General features: G+C 40.7%; 2 protein-coding genes across 3 annotated transcripts in view; both read left to right on the top strand.

Annotated features, from left to right (window-relative positions):
• Positions 1-130: 130 nt before the first annotated feature.
• On the top strand, positions 131-15,878 carry si:cabz01101003.1 (ubiquitin carboxyl-terminal hydrolase CYLD). Its single transcript, XM_046065173.1, has 17 exons — positions 131-240; positions 491-725; positions 1,932-2,049; positions 2,507-2,664; positions 3,931-4,428; positions 4,781-4,886; positions 7,120-7,583; positions 8,225-8,390; positions 9,712-9,853; positions 10,589-10,705; positions 11,172-11,263; positions 11,349-11,412; positions 12,515-12,713; positions 12,825-12,933; positions 13,080-13,198; positions 14,441-14,648; positions 14,752-15,878. Exons 2-17 carry the CDS (start codon positions 555-557, stop codon positions 14,934-14,936), a joined length of 2,916 nt encoding a protein of 971 aa, XP_045921129.1. The 5' UTR covers positions 131-240; positions 491-554; the 3' UTR covers positions 14,937-15,878.
• Positions 15,879-16,820: 942 nt separating this feature from the next.
• emc4 (ER membrane protein complex subunit 4) overlaps positions 16,821-19,000 on the top strand; it is an 8,194-nt gene continuing 6,014 nt past the window's right edge. The window contains exon 1 of one of the 2 annotated variants that reach the window (XM_046065874.1): positions 16,821-16,969. The gene's annotated coding sequence lies outside the window, so the exon portion shown is untranslated. Of the gene's footprint in view, positions 16,975-19,000 lie in introns of both variants that reach the window. The other variant, XM_046065875.1, reaches the window with a different exon arrangement.

Genomic DNA, 19,000 nt, shown 5'->3' with positions numbered 1-19,000 from the left:
TGTACTAGCTTCCTACGTGTGTGCCTTTAAAGACCTGTGGAATTTCCCTCATTCACGGGAACGCCCACAGGCTGATCTGATTGGTTAAAAGCACTCCCCTTTTAAAGTTTTATCACTCGCTATTGGCTCACGCCGCTGTTAGTCACTCTGCTTCCTGCTTCGCTGTGCAGTTTGTTATTGAAGACGCGTAGCTCATTCAAATGTGACGGGAAATGTTGACGGTCGGAATTGATGAAGTTGGTGAGTGTTTGATGAACGCCTACAACTCAAAGTTAACAGCGTAGATTGTTAGTCGAGAGTCCGGCGGGAATGTAGCTTGTGCTGTTTGAACAGTTCCCACAAATTTTATTCAGTTTGAACACGTTTGAAGTTTAAATGTAAACGTTTCTTAATAGTCGTTCACTTACCTGCCGTTACTGTGAGTTGAGGTAAACGGACACACCTCGGGCCTCTTTGCCTTTCGTTTGTTAATGGTTTATTAATTTTACAGGGAAATGAAAGTGTTAAGTCCTCTGTGAGCCCAGCTACATAAATATAAAAAACACGCGCAAAAGATGTCAGGGCCGCATGAGCAAAACAGGAAGCGCCGCCCCCCAAAAATGTTCTTGATCTCGACCGACCTGAAGGTCCAGGACCAGCTGGACGGTACCATTCGGCTGGAGCGGGGGTTCATCTGCCAGGAGCAAGACTCGGGCAAGAACAGAGGCGAATCCCTTTGGGTCAAGGTATAAACACACGTTAAATTTAATTAGATTTAGAGTTAACACATTCAGGGTACGGGGACATTTTGATACCTGGCTAGAGAGACCTGTAGGTCTACTTTCTATATCATAATGTTACAAGGAGACAGTATAAGTGTTAACAATGATAGTAAATCGATTATCTTTGGGTTATTTTAATACAATTATTTATTTAAATGCTTGGGCTATGGGAAATTATAATGGCCATTTTTACAGTGTTTTGGCAGACAAAGAAATTTATTTATCAAGAAAATAACTAGCAGGTTAATTGAAACTGAAAACAATTATTACTGTTTTCTTTTTTAAATTTAAATTCAGAATTTTGTCCAAATGTTTGACCTTATTTAAATATATATATATATATATAATAAACAATTAAGCAATAATAAAACAAGAAATTCCATGAGCACAGCCACAGCAATCAGGTGCTGGTAGATAGCGGGATGAGGCTATTAAAAGTCGAAAACAAGCTATGGCACACTGATCTGACTTTACTGCATTTATTGTGAGCAACTCTTTCGCCCATTGCTTCTTCAGGCTCACACAGTGAAATTACAAAAACCCTCACAGGTGTGCTAAGTAGACCCTGTGTAGGTCACGTGAGCAGTACATTCCATTTTTTCTGTATATACATTTATAAAATCAACATCTTATACAAAATATTAAAATACAAGCAGCAAGAATGTGATTAGTATCCAAACAGATCAAAAAACATAAAAAATATATATATTAAACATGCATAAGTTACAAGAATTACAACATTATAGGAACTCATTAGTATCTTAAGGCAAATAAGCAGTAGTTCCTACCTCTGTCATATACCCCTAAGATAGTTTGATGGCAAAAGAGATCAAATAATTTCTCACCTCAGACCTGGCCTTTGGTACTTTCTTGTGTAAAATGTTAGGTCGGGCAGTCAAACATCAGTTAACTTACTGGCCGCTGTCATTAGTTAAATCACATTTAATTATGTATTTGTACATGGTTTGGCTATTTTATTCTTGGCTGTATTGCATTGTTCACATGAGAGTTTGTTCCACGTGCTGTTGAGTCAGCCTTTTAAATGGTGGACATATTTAAAACCACTCTTACACTCAGAGGGGTGAAACTATGTGGTTTGTTTACCTTCAAATTCGCCACTAATTTATTTCCTTTTCTCTCCCGCATATTTATCTTTCTCTCTTACCGCAGGTGTTAGACAATGGCATCATGCTAAAACTAGAGAGGAAGTACCTGCACGAAGTTCCGGCAGACCTCAACGGCCTGTTGGAGCCTGTATGGGAGCCGGAGGCCCGCCTAAAACTTCTAAGTAACACATTAGTTAGTTACTTAGTTGGAGTAATGACAGATTATAGCACCAGTAGTGTTTGCAGCATTTATAGCTGTAGAGTGCTTGTGTACTTGTATTAGTATAAAGAACATGTCTGTTAGTAGAAGAATTGTGATTATTGCAGTGGCAGTGGTAGAATCAGTGACGGTAGTAGCATGACTGCTCGTAATGGAAATAGCGGTAATGATGATCAATAGTAATAGTAGCCAAATAATGACACATTAGTAGTTGTTGTAGTAGTAATATTATCAATAGACATAGGAGCAGGGGCAATAATGATACATGAAAATGATCTGGTAAAGCCAGATCAAATTTTTGTCTTCTCTAACTGACCATTAAATTCATAACTAACCTATTTTTTTCAAATGTAATTAGTTATCCCTTCCCTCTGTAGTAAGTTTTTTTTATTTTTTATTTATTGTTTTGTGTTTTTCAGGCAATCCCGGGAAGCTGCAGCAGCTTGCTAGTTTGCCTGTTGATGCTCCGCTGTGGGTCCAAATAATCCAACAGGACGAGCTGGCAGAGGCAGAGCTTAAATACATCGGGCCACTGACCAGAGGCAGCAGCGCCGTGTATTTTGGGGTGCAGCTCAAGGTAGACTTGAATCGAGGATATGAGTGTAAACATTTTAGCATCCTACGTAGTTTTGAGGATTTAACCTAATGTGGATCTGTTTATAGTGCAGCCTAGGGCTGAAACGAAACAGCGATTAAATCGATTAATTTGATTACTGAAATGCTTTGTGTAATCCATACAACTATATAGCTCACTGTTTCGCACAGACATTTATTACGACGTGATTATGATGGCGCTATTTGCAAAGTGGAGTAAGAGAGAATAAATATTGAGGCATGGAGAAGAAAGTGTCCAAAGTATGGGATTAGGGTTAGTCGATGAATTGATGAAATAATCTGTAGAAGCTTTGAGTACTAAAATCACCATTAGCTGCAGCCCTAGTGCAGCCAAACGTTTCAGTTTGTCTTAATAAAGAAGACAGAAAATTGAGCCACTTTGTTGTTTTCCACACATCAGCCAGGCACAGTAAATAGAGTTTGTTACCTGGCTGAGGAGTTGGAGGCTTCTGGCTGTTCAATTACGCTGCAGATGTTTTGTAGATGTATTGTTGATGAACAGTTCAAATCAGTACTTACAATAGCATCTACTTTACAATAATCAAGTCAAGTCAGATTTTATTTATATAGCGCCTTTCAAAACCAAGGTTACAAAGTGCTTTACAGAGGGATGGAGATAGCATAATAAAAGCATCACAGAGGTTAGAGGTCAAAAGAAGCATTGAAAGAGCAGACAGCTGCTCAAAAAATAGAAACAATGACAAACAAAATCAATTTCATTTGAACACAGACGCACTTTAAAAAAAGATAAGTTTTCAGCTGTGACTTAAAACACTCTACAGGGTTTGCCGCCCTGACTCCCAGGGGCAGACTGTTCCACAGCCCCGATAAAAGCCTCCCTGTGTTTAGGAAAATGTACACCTCTGATACAACAACAGAAAGAGAGTGACAGTAAACCATGAGGTTAACACCAGTGAAATAAAATTAAAAACAGTAACTCTGTAATTACATGCATGGTCCGTCTCCTGTGAATCTCTCATTCAAAGTTAGGCAGTTTAAATCTAGCAGGGAAATGGTGGCCACTAACAATGAATACTATATACACAGGTATTAACAGAATGCATGAGAACTGGAGTTTGAGTTTATCAAAATCATTAACATTAACTTTAATATAACAAAACTGGACTTAATGCCACCACAGCAAATAAAAACATTCATACCAACAAAGAAGGGAAAGAGCACTTAATCACCACCTGTAAATACTCAAGTCATTTTCTCTCCTCTGCAGGGTTCAGCGGCAGGTAAAGGAGTGGGCAGTGGTTCATTTAAAGGCCAGCGGCTCTTCACTTGCCCCGAAGGCTGCGCCCTCTTCGTCCCAGTCAGCCACATCAAGCTCCGCCACTGGTCTTCGAGCAATGGCTCCGACGCACACGAGAGAGTCCGCGAGCGAGACCGCAGCAGCAACAGTCAGCCCAGCAGCGGGCACAACAGCAACAACGAACGCCCAAATCAACAGCAGCACAGTCGTCGTATTAGTTACCACCAGCATCATCACGGCAGCCCTCCTCAGCCGCAAACTTTCACCGTCCTCGCTCGCAGAGCAGAGTCGGTGCCCGTCGCAGTTCCACACCAGGTCCAGTTCCGAGGCCCGGCGTCACCTCCACTGTTCCATGTCGGCCAGCGGGTGTGTTTCCCACTGGAAGACAATGTCTATGGGGGGGAGGTCCGCTTCTGTGGTCCCCTGCCTGGCCGATCCTCTTCCGGGATCTACGTCGGAGTCCTGCTGGTCAGTACGACACAGGAGATACGGATTGTATGAAGAGTCTGATCCATTTTTTTTTTTTTTTTTTTTTTTTTTAAATAAATGTCTTTCTCTCTCCCATCATTTCCTGTCATCCTTCTCAGTTGGCTCTAATACAGGCATACAATTCCCAAAATAATTGTAAGAAAAAAATTCCAGGCTCACAAATTAAGCTGGATGTTACTAAAAACACCTAAAGAATTTATGTGACAAAATGTGTAAAAAAAAAATACTTCTTACGTCTTGATGTGTAAATTAATTTTCACTAATTCTCTCTACATTTGATTCTCCAGTTTTGTCTGCAGCTTTGTGTTTGACTGTGTGTTTTACGTTGCAGGACGCTCCTGTTGGTAACTGGGACGGGCTTTGTAAGGGAGAGAAGCTCTGTCACATTCCCACCAGCCTCTATGGACTACTACTGCCGATCACCAAGGTATCCTCAGGTATGGCAACTGTCACACAACAAGGCCCCAGACACTCGCAGTTTGTGTGAAGCATTAGTCCACATGGATATTCAGAAGCGTTAACTGTTTAAGGGTACAGAATATATGGCTGTTTATCAACCTTAAGATCAAGGGCTGGGCAATAAAACAAGGGCTGAGCAATAAAACAATAATGATAATGATCGCAATATAACCTAATTTTCCTTCATAACAATTTAACAAATGTTCAATAAATGTTTGATTTCATTTATTTGAATTGCAAACAAATTAGCACTTAATTTTTCTATTATGATATTTTGTTGAGGAAAAGGGATTGAAAAAAGATTTGCCATCTGTTTTCTTCAACTTTCACTCAGGACCAAAAATTTTAAGAAATAATGATTTGAAATGTATCGTGATAATTATCGATGTCGAGTCATTTTTGGCCATATCGCCCAGCCCCATCAGGCATCATTTATTTTATTTATTTATATATATATATATATTAATAATTATATTATAGCTGTACTTTTCTTACTGTGACATGTCACAACGTCGCCTATGAAAAAGGCCAATCTGCTAAGGTAATAAAACAGATTTCAAAGTTGAAAGAACAACTTGCTCTAACACTAAAAGACCAAAAAGTAACGATAGAAACTGATCTTGTAACGGGGCAGTTGTGTTTAAATGGAAGGTATCAAATAAAAATCTGAGACTTACGCTGCGTTCAAGGCAACTCGGAACTCAGAATTTTCCAACCTCAAACTAGAAAAAGTAACAAGGAACGCCACATGAAGTCAAATTTTCATACTTATGAACTTGAATTTAAACATGTACTCCGACTTTCATGAGTAGCAGTCGAATGACATCACACAACAATGGCAGCTCCCATGAAGGCACACGTTGTAAATGGTAAACAATAACCGAAAAGGCAATATAAAACATATTTGCATGGATTTAATTAAAAGTATAAATTCTATCATATAGTGAAACATGTTCTTCATGTGAATTGATGTAGAAATATGTTACTAGGTAGCTGGTTACACTAAAGAATCTCTGAGTTATGTTCTCTGCACAAAAGTTATTCAGTAAAATGTAAAAAAGCCAGAACATTTGAAAACATTTGGAAGTATAATGTACAACATTTTCTCTCTTTTGAGGACTGTTAAAACGGCCATACTTGTAATTAACACCAAGGGCAGTGCTGAGGGTGCAACTGTGTATAGCCTACACTTTACAAAGAGTTTGTCACGGTCAACCATGTTTTTTGTTCACTTTCGGTAGGGCTGCACGATTTAGAGAAAAAGTCATACTTGATGTTAAGGAAAATGCACAAAATGCTGACATTTTGAAATGTGTTTTTTTTTTTTTTTTTCTTTCAACTTGTACAATAACAACAATATCTATAACAATAACTTTAGTAAAACAGAATAAGGGGAGTGTGTTGCTCTCAGGAGGAGACGTTTAAACGGAGCAAATGTTGGCACACTGGCATCCTGGATCTAAATCTAATCTGTCCACTGCAGAGGCTCTATCCACAGCCTGGAGGAGGAACTAGCGTAAATGAGTGTTTTAGTATAATATTATAACATTAAATAAAGAGTATAATGATCAGTTTACAGTATACTGTATGTATAATGTTAATATATTAAATTCCATATTCTTTATAATTGCATATAATAGTGTACTATTTTACCACTAATTGAATATTACATCCAGTTACAGCAGTTTCATTTCTGTGGGTTGGTTGTACTTATTTAATCCCTGTGCAAGCAAAATTATCTACATTGGTCTCTAATTTGTTAATGCTGAGTATTAACTTTTCAATAATCATATTGTTCAACATTTAATGATTTGCTGTAGCACGTCAAACTTTTTTTGTAATGTCCCGCCTCATCCAGTCTGTGATTGGTCGGTTGACGAGAAGTGACATCGGCTTTATGAAAAGTTGAAAAACAAAAGGCAGCAATAAAGCTAACGTTAATTGGCCAGCAATCCAAAGCTAAACCTTTTTTATCTTATCCCTGTTTTCTTCTGTCTTACCGCTTTAACTGCAGATGACACGTAACGTAACTGTCTTTCACAGAGTGACACCGGCCCACCGGCTTTTCTCATGCTGCTCCGGTGGCGAGACCGGATATGTTTGGAACAATTGATAAAAAAGTGTATGCCTGAGCTTCATATGCAGGAATCTATTTTGCATGCAAACATTATGAGGAAACACCTAACCCTTGTTCCATTTCTATGCCCCCAGAACCTAAATCCCTCCGTCACAACCCTTCTCAGATTCCCAAATCCATCCTGAAGCCTGTGCCGCCCCCCAGCTCTAAACAGGGCCCCACGTCACCACCCGCCTCTGCTCCAAAGGTCGCCCTGATGCCCCCCGGCAAACAAGCACTTAAACCTCCTCCGCTGCCGCCACCAAAACCCACACAAATGCCCGTGCCTCCGCCCCCTCTCCCGCCTCCCAAACCCCGCAGCCCGACATCACCCACCACCACCGACCCGCAGCACCACACCAATGGCGTACATGGCCCTCCTTCGCCGCTGCGATCGCCAGACATTGTTGACGACACAGGGGTGATTGGAGAGGCCAGACCGGAGGGCGAGCTGGAGGTTGGGTCGATGGTTGAAGTGAATGACCCGCCGCTTTTTGGTGTTGTTCGCTGGATTGGACGGATCAGTGGGATTACAGAGGCAGTGGCAGGCATCGAGCTGGTAAGGGGACTTCATTCAGTATCCACTGACATTTGTTTATACTAGTTTTATAGTCTTAGTTTAAGGTACAATCCATTATCTAAACGTTAGCAAAAGGGTAATGTTACTACCAAAACTGTTATCAGTCTCAAAGTGATCTTTTATTCTAGGAACAGATGCAAGATTAGCACTTAACAACTAATTACAGTTATTATTGTTTTCTGGTGCTGTTCAGAGTTTGTTTACATGTTAAAACTGGCCTGTATTTTCAGTTATGATCAGTTTACATTTTTAATCATTAAGACAAACAATAAACGTTAAATTGTGTGTGTGAATTAAGCTCTTCATTGACATTGTCCAAAAGAAATAACTACTGCGCCCACCTTTGTTTTCATGTAAGTGATGGCGACCGTTAAGTTGAGCTGTAAGTAATGAGTAAAGATGTAGTTGTTTCATTTATTTGTGAGTTCAATTCTTGATGGAGGTGCATGAATGTCGTGTTGCATTGCCATCTAACTTAGTGCTGACCATAGACTGTATATGAAGAGGGATGACTCACTTGGTCTCTTTGATCCATGACAAAAAGGTTTCCACTGATATAATATGCAAATAGTTTTTTTTGCCATGTCATCAAGCTAAACTGTACCCTCTGTTTGCCTCAGGACCAGGAGCTGTCTGCTGGAACAGATGGCAGTTACCTCGGGGAACGTCACTTCCGTTGCCCGGCTAATAAAGGGTTGTTTGTCAAGCTTCGCAACTGTAGACGGGACTCCAGGTTTCCCGCCCCTGAGACGCCTGTCAATCAAGTAGAGCGATGCAACTCTATAGGTAGGAAAACATGACTGTAGTGGCTGAAGAAGACTTTTAAAAAATGTTTGTGAAAAAAGAGACCATAGGGCCGACTTCTAACTCATCGTTAAAGGGGAACGGAATACATATGCATTTATTCACTCAGCCGTGACAGTTGTCTCTGTTGGACTAACAGCTAATCCAGGTGGCGTTTTTGCAGGTGAGGAAAGTCAAGCTGTTGTCCGTGGCCAAAACTTCAAATAATGAAGTATTTAAAATAAATGTCTGTGAGCCAAAAACCTCAGACTTCCCACTGTTATGAAAGCTCCGTTTTTTTGTTTTGTTTTTTCGACTAATTGTCCGGTATGACTTCAGACAGAGCTGGATTTCCATATATGGTGATTTGCTCCTGGCACAGAATTAAAGAGACAGGAACATCTCCAGCTTGATCCAGACAGAGGCTGAAATGAGGGCCTGCATGAAGGGCCAGTATAAGCTGAAAAAAATGTGAACCTGGAATCCATAGAGGAGTCACAGTACTACAATGTAGGGCTGGAAATGCAGTATGGCTGAACGATTAATCGAAATTGCGATTTTAAAGAACGCCACTAGCTAATCATCAAGTTGGTGAGCAAAATGTAGATTAATTATACAGCATCTGACCCGTTTTAAACAGTCATGCAATTAAAAGCGTTTAGCCTGGCCTGCGCTGTTGACGTGTTGTTAATTTGTCATTCTGTGTGCTTCAACTACCGATAACAGCTTTCTGTGAGCCCGTTTCGCTCCGCTCGGCTACATTCGCATGAAGTATTTCATAATAAGAGCGTTTTGCCTGCCTAATTTTGCTGACTTGTTCAGATTTTGTAAAAAAAATTTCAGTTGTCCTTGCTTTTTGTGCTTCTACTATGGTTAAGTAGGTTATGTAGTTAAATTGTTTCTTTTTTATCTGTTTTAACTGTGTTCATTATTGATATGCAATCGGGAGTGTGCGCAGGGGGTTTTATTTTGAAAATTAACCGGATTCTCTATGCTGTTCTGCATCTGACTTCTTGCCCGGTTCATCTGCTATGTGCTGCTTAACGCTGGTACAATCAAAAATAGACTTACAGTATTGAAATAAAGCTAAACTTAAAAAACAAAAACAAATTGCTAATCGATTCGTAACGGCAATATCTGGCAGAAAAATCGCAATTAGATTTTTTTCATCAAATCGTTCAGCCCTAAAATGCAGTATAATTGGCCTCCTTTATATTATAAATCGAATTGTGACCTTTTTCATATCTCAAACCGAAACATGGATTTTGAGAATCGTGACACCCCTAACATCTGATACTGCCTCCTGTGTCCTCGTGGCTCCCAGCCTTTGCAGAGTGGGGCAGCGAGCGAGTGGAGGAGCACACTCCTCCTGTGGACGGGGACGAGGCCTGTGAGCTCTACCGGGGCTGGAAGAGAGGCATCCAGGGTCACCTCAACTCCTGCTACCTGGACGCTACACTGTTCAGGTAAAATCTGACACTATCTACATACTGGTAGTAACAGAAAGGATCAAAGGGTAGACATGTTTTTGAAATATATTAAATATATCGACATAAAATTCAGATCACTCAGCACCCCTGTGGACTGATGTATATAACATGTCGTGAATACAGATTTAACAGTTGTAGATTAATGAGCATGTGTGTCATAAATAAACTGGTAAACATATTGTAGTAATCTTGTAAAACATGTCAGTTACTGTGTGGTGAACCCTTCATTATAAACACTGTTTGCCTACCATGATGTGTAATATGCAACATATTCATTCATTCATTCATTCATTCATTCATTCATTCAATCAATCAAAACTTTATTACAGAGTCAAGGTCCAAATCTGACCCACAACAATACATAAAAACATCTACAAACGCACATACCTACACATAAAAATAAATAGTAACTAAATAGTAAATCATGGTTAAAATATTCTTAAAGCTGTTGGTTTTATTGCTCCTCATTGCTTCTGATTAATGTAATGGAACATTAATTGAACGAATTGAAGTGGTTTTATTAAATTTAGAATAAATATGATGAATACTGATTCCCATTCCCCAAAAAAAGAAACTTGTAGAACGTTTTGGGATCAACCTCACTAAAAGTGTTTGGCTCCACATTATGCTGAATTCATACATAACAAATACAAATACAAAAGTACTGTTGCTTATTGTATTTCCTCTGTTGTGTCCACTGTCTCTCTATAGTCTATTCTCCTGCTGCAGCTCAGCAGACTGGGTCTTGTTTTGGCCCTCTGATCCTGAAACTGACTCGAGTCAGGCTCAGGACCTGCTGCGCTGTGAGATAGTCAACCCCCTGCGGAGGTGTGTAAACGTGTTTTTACTATTACAAGAAACTACAGTGCCACTTACCAGGCGCTACTGGTCAGCTGCAGCATTGTTATTTATTTATTAATACAAAATATAAATCAACTAATAAGTGATGATGTATTATTATGTCAGTGTAGAAAGTCATTGCACTAAGCTTCACCTTTACCAGTGATGTACACATTAATGCATCTATAATTATAATAATATACATCATTCTTTTACTTAGTATATTTTGATGCTAATGCTTTTGTACTTGAGTAAAATTACTTGCAACGTAGTATTTCTTCACTATTGCAGCTTTTGTTTGTGGAAAAGATCAACTTGCAACCGCTGCAAACATAACATTTAATGAAATGTGCACAGTCGACATTCCAGCTGTGAACATGTTGAAATGAAAGACTGGCTCAGAAGTGAAATTGTCACTTAACACAACACGCTGTTTGATTTTCTTGTTTCCTAGGTATGGCTACGTGTGTGCTAGTAAGACCATGGCCTTGAGACGACTGCTGGAGGCTGCGAACAGCAACACAGGCTTCACCAACCAGGAGAAAGGTACGAGTGCTTCCTGCCATGAACAGCGTTTTGTGTGTGATCAGACTGAGGAATGCTGTCATGCTGCCGCTGTTCTGTCCGTCAGATCCTGAGGAGTTCCTCAACAAGCTTTTCCAGCTCCTCCGAGTCGAGCCGCTCCTCAAGATCAGGTAATCTCACCACCACTCTTTTTGTTTACACGCTCAATGTAAAATCAGTACGTAGTAGTAACACACTGTGTCTCACGAGCCATTGGTTCACACGCTGTTTGTTAGGCTTTTACCTGAAGGCAGTCACACGCGCACACACATGTTGCTTCATCATCACACGGGCCAGTTGTTTAAAAAAAAAAAAAGGCTGTCACACTGGCTGCGAGCTGAACTCACTTTACCTCAGCTCAGCTATTTTCTGCATTCTGGTATGAGAAGGTAATCTCTGTAAAAACACCTAGGACGTGTTTTCTTTAGTGTGTGTGTGTGTGTGTGTGTGTGTGTGTGTGGACCCGGGCCTTGTTGAGGAAGCCCACTGATGGGATGGTGTCAGGTCTGTCCCATTGTCTTTCAAAGCGACAGTAAAACTTGTTCAACTCGTTGGCAAGGCGTGAGTCGTTCATGGAGTGGGGGGGATTTAGGTTTATAGCTGGTGATCTGTCTTTAGTTGTTAAAGTTTCCAGTGCCTAAGTAAAAGACACGGTGTCTGAGTTTGACAGATATATGATAACCAGTGAATTCATACGGGTAGAGAATCTGAGTCAAATCTATTTGCCATCTCAACTTGATTGTAGAGTGGTTTAAAACATCCACAAGGGGTTTCAAGATGATTAACAGAACAGGAAAGTACGGGGAAAACACTCATTTCCACCTCACAAAATTGTGTTTATTCCTCATGTTATGTGAATGTTGCCTCTCCAAATCTCTAAAACAGTAGACATTTCTTTCTTTGAATAATAATTTGTGTCTGATGTGATGTTTTTTTTCACAAAAAGATTCAATGGCCTGTGTTTAAAAGACGTGCCTCAGATTTAAGGTGAGCACAGAGAAACGTCTTTCTAGTGTCAAACTATGTCTCGGAGGAGTACTTAAAAATTGTGCAACTATGGAAATGGAATGCAGTTTTTGTGGGCATGCAAAACCTTGTGAGGCATCTGAGGGGGAAAAAAACCCTCTGTTGTTCCATTTTTGATATACAGTCTGTTACTGCAGATCCATAAAGAAAACACCTGTCGATTTACTGACACTTTGTCTCTTTTCTCCCTCCTCTCCTCTCTTTAAGGTCGATGACTCAGCAGCCTCAGGAGTGTCACCTCTACCAGCTCTTCCCGCCTACCCTGCCTCCCTCTCCCTCTTCGCCCTCGCCTCTCTCCCCAGTTGACTCCCCCATCCCCCTAACTTCGCCCAGTCGGATGAGAGTCGCCAGCGTCCAGGCGCTGCTGGAATCCTCCTTCCTCCACGCCGGCCTCAAGTTTGTCGAGGTATCAGAAACAAGTTCATGTCAGGGTCGTTTTGGAGCAAAAATCAGCATGTTGTTAAAAGAAATCACTCTACTGTAGCGATCAGATCACGTGTATTGATCCCCCCACCAGGCTCCCTCCTGCCTCGTACTGCTCATGCCCAGGTTTGGAAAGGACTTCAAAATGTTTGACGCCATCTTGCCCTCTCTCAGCCTGGACATCACAGACCTGCTGGACGACAGTAAGGACAATCTGCATTTTAGCTTGTTTCTGGTTTGGTCAAGATGTTATATAGTTACTTCAGATTTATCAAAGCACACATAAGAGTTTATTGTGTACTGTACTAAATGTGTAAAGTGTAGTTTTTGTCTCTCTTTGTCTTTCCAGCTCTGAGACAGTGCAGCATCTGTCAGACTGTAGCTGAGTGGGAGTGTCTGCAGTGTTATGAAGACCCAGACATCACTCCCGGTCGTCTCAAACAGTACTGCCAGACCTGCAACACACAGGTAGTCATTTCTTACTTTGGACCCTAGAACGAGTTGAAGCCTCGACAGACTAAAACGAGCCTTCGCCAGTCTTAGTCATCGGTCCTACTTTTGTTTTGGTGCATTGAAAAGTTTCCAAACTTCTAAACATCCGATCCGTTTATGATTAGAAATGTTTGTTAAGGTATGTGGATGCGACTGACCTTTTCTGAGTTTTTATAATGATCATATTTTTATATTAACAATGGATCCAGGAATATAAAAGGTGTTGCTCATACTGATGAACCCACAGAGAATTATCACCGGACTCAGTTCCCTTCGTCTCTGCAGAGCAGTTTGGTGTCTTTCAGCTCATTGTTTTGGTGTTCTGGTGCACAACTCTACTGTTTTGGTTCACTCTCATTAACTTTGTGTCCAGACGACAACTGGAAGATCAGAAAAAGCTCTGATATAAACTCACTGCACTCACCTGCTCAGCACCAAACAGCAGACAGACGCAGTAGCAACTCGCTGGTGAAAATAGTGAAGCATTTAGCAGCTGAAGAGGCAGGTGTTTCCCTCAGGGCTTGGTGGAGGCCAAAACAGAGCTCTTCATCAGATGGCCCACACAACACACACAACTTTAAATCAGTCTGAATGTTGCTGTTATTTGGCACGCGTTTGCCATATTAACTTTATTTTAACATGTCGCTGTCTCCAAGTGGCTAAAAACAATGATTGCAGGTAGGGCTGTGCGATATGACGACATATTTTGTTTGACGATAGAAGAACATCTATTCTTTATAATGATGCTATATCGTTTATTTCGTTGTGTCACAAATTCAACACGAGGGGACAGACTTCTGTTGAATATCCTCCTTAAAACTACCATCCAACTTGAAACTAACTTCACCGCTGTACGATATTGGCATTCAGAATAAACAAACATGGGGGAGACACTAATACAACAGTTCAAGCAATGGTCAGTTAACGTTAAATGTCTTGCCCACGGACATTCAGCTTACTTCCTAGTTCACCATGATGTGCTGTTGTTGCCGCCTTTATATTATAATCATATTTCATTGAATTTACAAAGAATGTTCTGTATCGGTGGATATGTATCGTTATCGGGATATGAGATTTTAGTCATATTGCACAGCCCTGACTGCAGGTTTAAATGATTGATGATGATTAATAATGATGGAGAGGTTTAGACCAAATGTAAAGCACTCTGAGCTTCATTGTCTCGTACATATTGACTCTGTCTTTTCTGTCGATCATCAGGTCCACAGTCACAGGAAGCGGGAGTCCCACGTCCCTGTGAAGGTTGCCGTCCCCGGGGGTGTGTTGACCGGCCCTCTTCACTGCACCCGCCAGCGAATGTCTCTCTTTGCAGTGACATGCATCGAGACCAGCCATTACGTGAGCTTCGTCAAGCATGGACCCCTCCCTGCCAACTGGCTGTTTTTTGACAGCATGGCAGACCGGGAAGGTGAGAGATCCTCACTTGGTTCTGGTAACGATTTCAGTTTCGGAGTCAAAAAATGAAACACGGCTATTAAAGCGCTCCCATATCTCTCTGTGCTCTCACCCAGGCGGCGAGAACGGCTTCAACATCCCCCAGGTGAAGGCATGTCCCGAGGTGGGTCGCTACCTCAGCTTGTCAGAGCAGGAGCTGAGCAGAGTTGACCCCGCTTCCTTACGAGAGTCCGCCCGCCGCCTGCTCTGCGACTCCTACATGTGTCTGTACCATAGCCCTGAGCTCAGCCTGTACAAGTGAACAAGGCACTGTGCAACGGACACAAACATGTTCTCCTCAGGGTCTTAGGCTTATCTGTCAGAAGAAAACCATACACGTCCGAAATATGACTTTTTTTGAGTAACCGTAATGAATTTCTGCCCTGTTTACACTTCACAGTAAAATGCATCTTGGGTGATTCATCATGTGTAACCATTACGTTCAAGTCACAGAGCTAAGCATCCTGTTTTCCTATTAATAAATAAATACCTGACTCTAGTTCATAATCCAAGCAAAGAGATATGTTACCTAATAAGTAACAAAAATGCAGTACAGATGTTAAACGTGTTTTGAGGTCATTTGGAAACTGAGCCAAATAAAATATTAGTTCTAATTATGTGTTAAAGTTAAAAAATAAATATATAAATAATATTCAGTATCAGTTCAGCTCTAATTGTAATTGATTGCTGATCAGTTTGAAAGACCACCTGGACAATGTGCGTTTAAGTTTGAAACCATTTAGACAAGTTGTGCCGTTTTCAAAGGACTGAACTGGACCTCAGAGCTACATGTGATCTCTTCACACAAAATAAAAATGTGACAATCAAGAAACATTCACATGAGAACAACAGTATGATGCACAGCATCTCATGGGGCTATCGAACAAATGATGGGAAATGTGAGAAAATGTATTTGCTGGGTGGCAGTAAAGGTCTTGACACCTGAGTTTTCCTGTGCCTTTAATAAAGCTAACACTCAGAACCACTGTGCCTGTAACGTGTAACACGTACACTTTCCAATTCAATTTGCACTGCTTCATTTACACGTCAGTATGTGTAAATATGATATCATTGCCTTTAAACTGACTGTAAACACTGCACACAGATGTTTAAACTTTTGTATCACTTACAGGTTGTTTAATATATTACAGCTGCACACGATGGGGACCATGTCCTTGCTAATAAATGCTCTGTTACTCTTCCAGTTTGTTTATACTTGTCTCACTTTTTTTTTATTGAAATATATCCACAAACATGCACAGATTATACAGCAGCTGCAGACAGTAAGTTTTCCTGGTACCTGCAGCCATAGCATGACATTTGTGAGAAGGGAAATGATGTATGTTAATTGATTATCTACAGTGATGTGAAAAAGAATTTTCCTCTGGGGGACAATAAAGTCGAATTAATACCTTAATATAAAAACAAAAGTAACAGTAACTGAATGTATTTCATTAGTCTTTAAGAATATCTAAATATTTTTAAGGTTACATTAGGAGAAAGTTTGTTTTGTGTATGAAATATACCCATTTAATTATGTTATTGAGGTAGTTCTTTTCCCCCCAATAATCTTCATTTAAGATGTAGGAAGTTACTACATCTTTTGTTTGTAAATTCATCTATAAATGTATTAATTGACAAATGGTAGATAATCTGCTCTGAAATGTTTGCCTTCCAAATTTTCTTGTATGCATATAAAATGTGGTCAAAATAAATGAATTACATAGATGTGAGAGCAGGAGTTCCTGTCCAGTGAATCTAAAAAACATGTTTTACAAAGCAGAGTAGAAATGATGAACAATAAATCTTACGATGTATCCACAGGTGAGGCCGAAAAGGCTGAAACAAATGAGCTTCCGTACAACTTTTCTCAGGTTTCTATAAATATTTAAGTGGTTGGATAAAATCTATGAAGCATTTTAAAGGATATCTGTGGCTTTGCTGGTCAGAACAAAGGGTCGTAATCTATATATTTCCCATAAAACTGGACAAATATGATAAGGCAGGAGGTGTAATTGTAGTGTCTTGCAGAAACAGTTGATTGATAGCATTAATTTTAGTGTTTTTTTTGTCTTTTTGTCATTATTCTTTTATTAATTTTAAGGGGAGTCGCTAGAGGGTGGCCGTGACGCAATATTTGCGTCTGCAGCGTAACTGCGTCATCATTACGAGCCCCGGAAACAACTCGACGAGGGGTCGATTTTTATTCCTCGGCGCAGCAAGCTACTTTTCGCACATTTCGTCAAAAATAACGTTAAATAAACCCGCTAGCTGTCGTTTGGATGTTCCTATAAGGTACGGTAAGTGTTTAAATATCTGCATGTTACGTTACGTCTGAGCTGCTTAACTTAACAACGGCGACGTGAAGTGAGGGCAACGTTAACGTTAACATCCTGCTTTTTTAATTATCAGCTTTTCTGTTTGATTTGTCGTGCTGGCACTGATTTTACTTGTATTTTACTTGTGCAGGAGAAACCGTGCGAAGGTGCTTGCTGCTGGAATCACAGCGACGTTGTCATTAATCAATAACCTTGTAACAGCCCTCCCTCGGGCATTTAACGGGAGAAAGATTGGCACGAACCGTTACAGATGATTGTTAAATAAGGGAAACTGAGGCTTTCTTATTGGCCAAGTTTTCCTTTTTCTCCCTGTAAACATGACAAAAGAGGAGGGGAGTCTAAATCCTGTCTGCATGTGTGCTGACTGACTCAGCAGGGATGATATTAAATGAGCAAAGTTGATCTACAGGAGAAAACATCTGAAACAAGCAACACAGAAAGCCTGAGAGCTGCACTGCATTATATTCTGTTAGAGGTATAGATTTTAAATTGTCACCTGCCATCTGAATTTTGGGTTCCCTTTACTTAAAAAAAATACATTTCCACCATAAATTGATGCAGGAAAATTCACCAGGATGCAGGAAATTAACTGTTTAATGCTCAAAATCTTATGGGGGAGGACCCGCTCATGTAGCTCAGCATTGAAGATCTCTTTAAAGCACTGTTAACAAATCTTCTCGTTCTCATAAACTCACTACTGTGTATCGATACGTCTCGTGAGTAAAGTGTCTCTTCACACCCCTGATCTGAGCACCTACAGTGAGGAAAATAAGTATTTGAACACCCTGCTATTTAGCAAGTTCTCCCACTTAGAAATCATGGAGGGGTCTGAAATTGTCGTCGTAGGTGCATGTCCACTGTGAGAGACATAATCTAAAAAAGAAAATCCAGAAATCACAATGTATGATTTTATAACTACTTGTATGATACAGCTGCAAATAAGTATTTGAACACCTGAGAAAATCAATGTTAATATTTGGTACAGTAGCCTTTGTTTGCAATTACAGAGGTCAAACGTTTCCTGTAGTTTTTCACCAGGTTTGCACACACTGCAGGAGGGATTTTGGCCCACTCCTCCACACAGATCTTCTCTAGTCTAGTCTATCAGTCAGGTTTCTGGGCTGTCGCTGAGAAACACGGAGTTTGAGCTCCCTCCAAAGATTCTCTATTGGGTTTAGGTCTGGAGACTGGCTAGGCCACGCCAGAACCTTGATATGCTTCTTACAGAGCCACTCCTTGGTTATCCTGGCTGTGTGCTTCGGGTCATTGTCATGTTGGAAGACCCAGCCTCAACCCATCTTCAATGCTCTAACTGAGGGAAGGAGGTTGTTCCCCAAAATCTCGCAATACATGGCCCCGGTCATCCTCTTCTCTACAGTGCAGTCGCCCTGTCCCATGTGCAGAAAAACACCCCCAAAGCATGATGCTACCACCCCCATGCTTCACAGTAGGGATGGTGTTCTTGGGATGGTCCTCATCATTCTTCTTCCTCCAAACACGGTTAGTGGAATTATGACCAAAAAGTTCTATTTTGGTCTCATCTGACCACATGACTTTCTCCCATGACTCCTCTGGATCATCCAAATGGTCATTGGCAAACTGAAGACAGGCCTTGACATGTGCTGGTTTAAGCAGGGGAACCTTCCGTGCCATGCATGATTTCAAACCATGACGTCTTAGTGTATTACCAACAGTAACCTTGGAAACGGTGGTCCCAGCTCTTTTCAGGTCATTGACCAGCTCCTCCCGTGTAGTTCTGGGCTGATTTCTCACCTTTCTTAGGATCATTGAGACCCCACGAGGTGAGATCTTGCATGGAGCCCCAGTCCGAGGGAGATTGACAGTCATGTTTAGCTTCTTCCATTTTCTAATGATTGCTCCAACAGTGGACCTTTTTTCACCAAGCTGCTTGGCAATTTCTCCGTAGCCCTTTCCAGCCTTGTGGAGTTGTACAATTTTGTCTCTAGTGTCTTTGGACAGCTCTTTG

Source organism: Micropterus dolomieu, linkage group LG12 (genome assembly GCF_021292245.1).
Source record: "Micropterus dolomieu isolate WLL.071019.BEF.003 ecotype Adirondacks linkage group LG12, ASM2129224v1, whole genome shotgun sequence".
Classification (NCBI taxonomy): domain Eukaryota; kingdom Metazoa; phylum Chordata; class Actinopteri; order Centrarchiformes; family Centrarchidae; genus Micropterus; species Micropterus dolomieu.
Note: the sequence above shows the minus strand (reverse complement) of the source record. Positions and strands in the feature narration are given on the sequence as shown.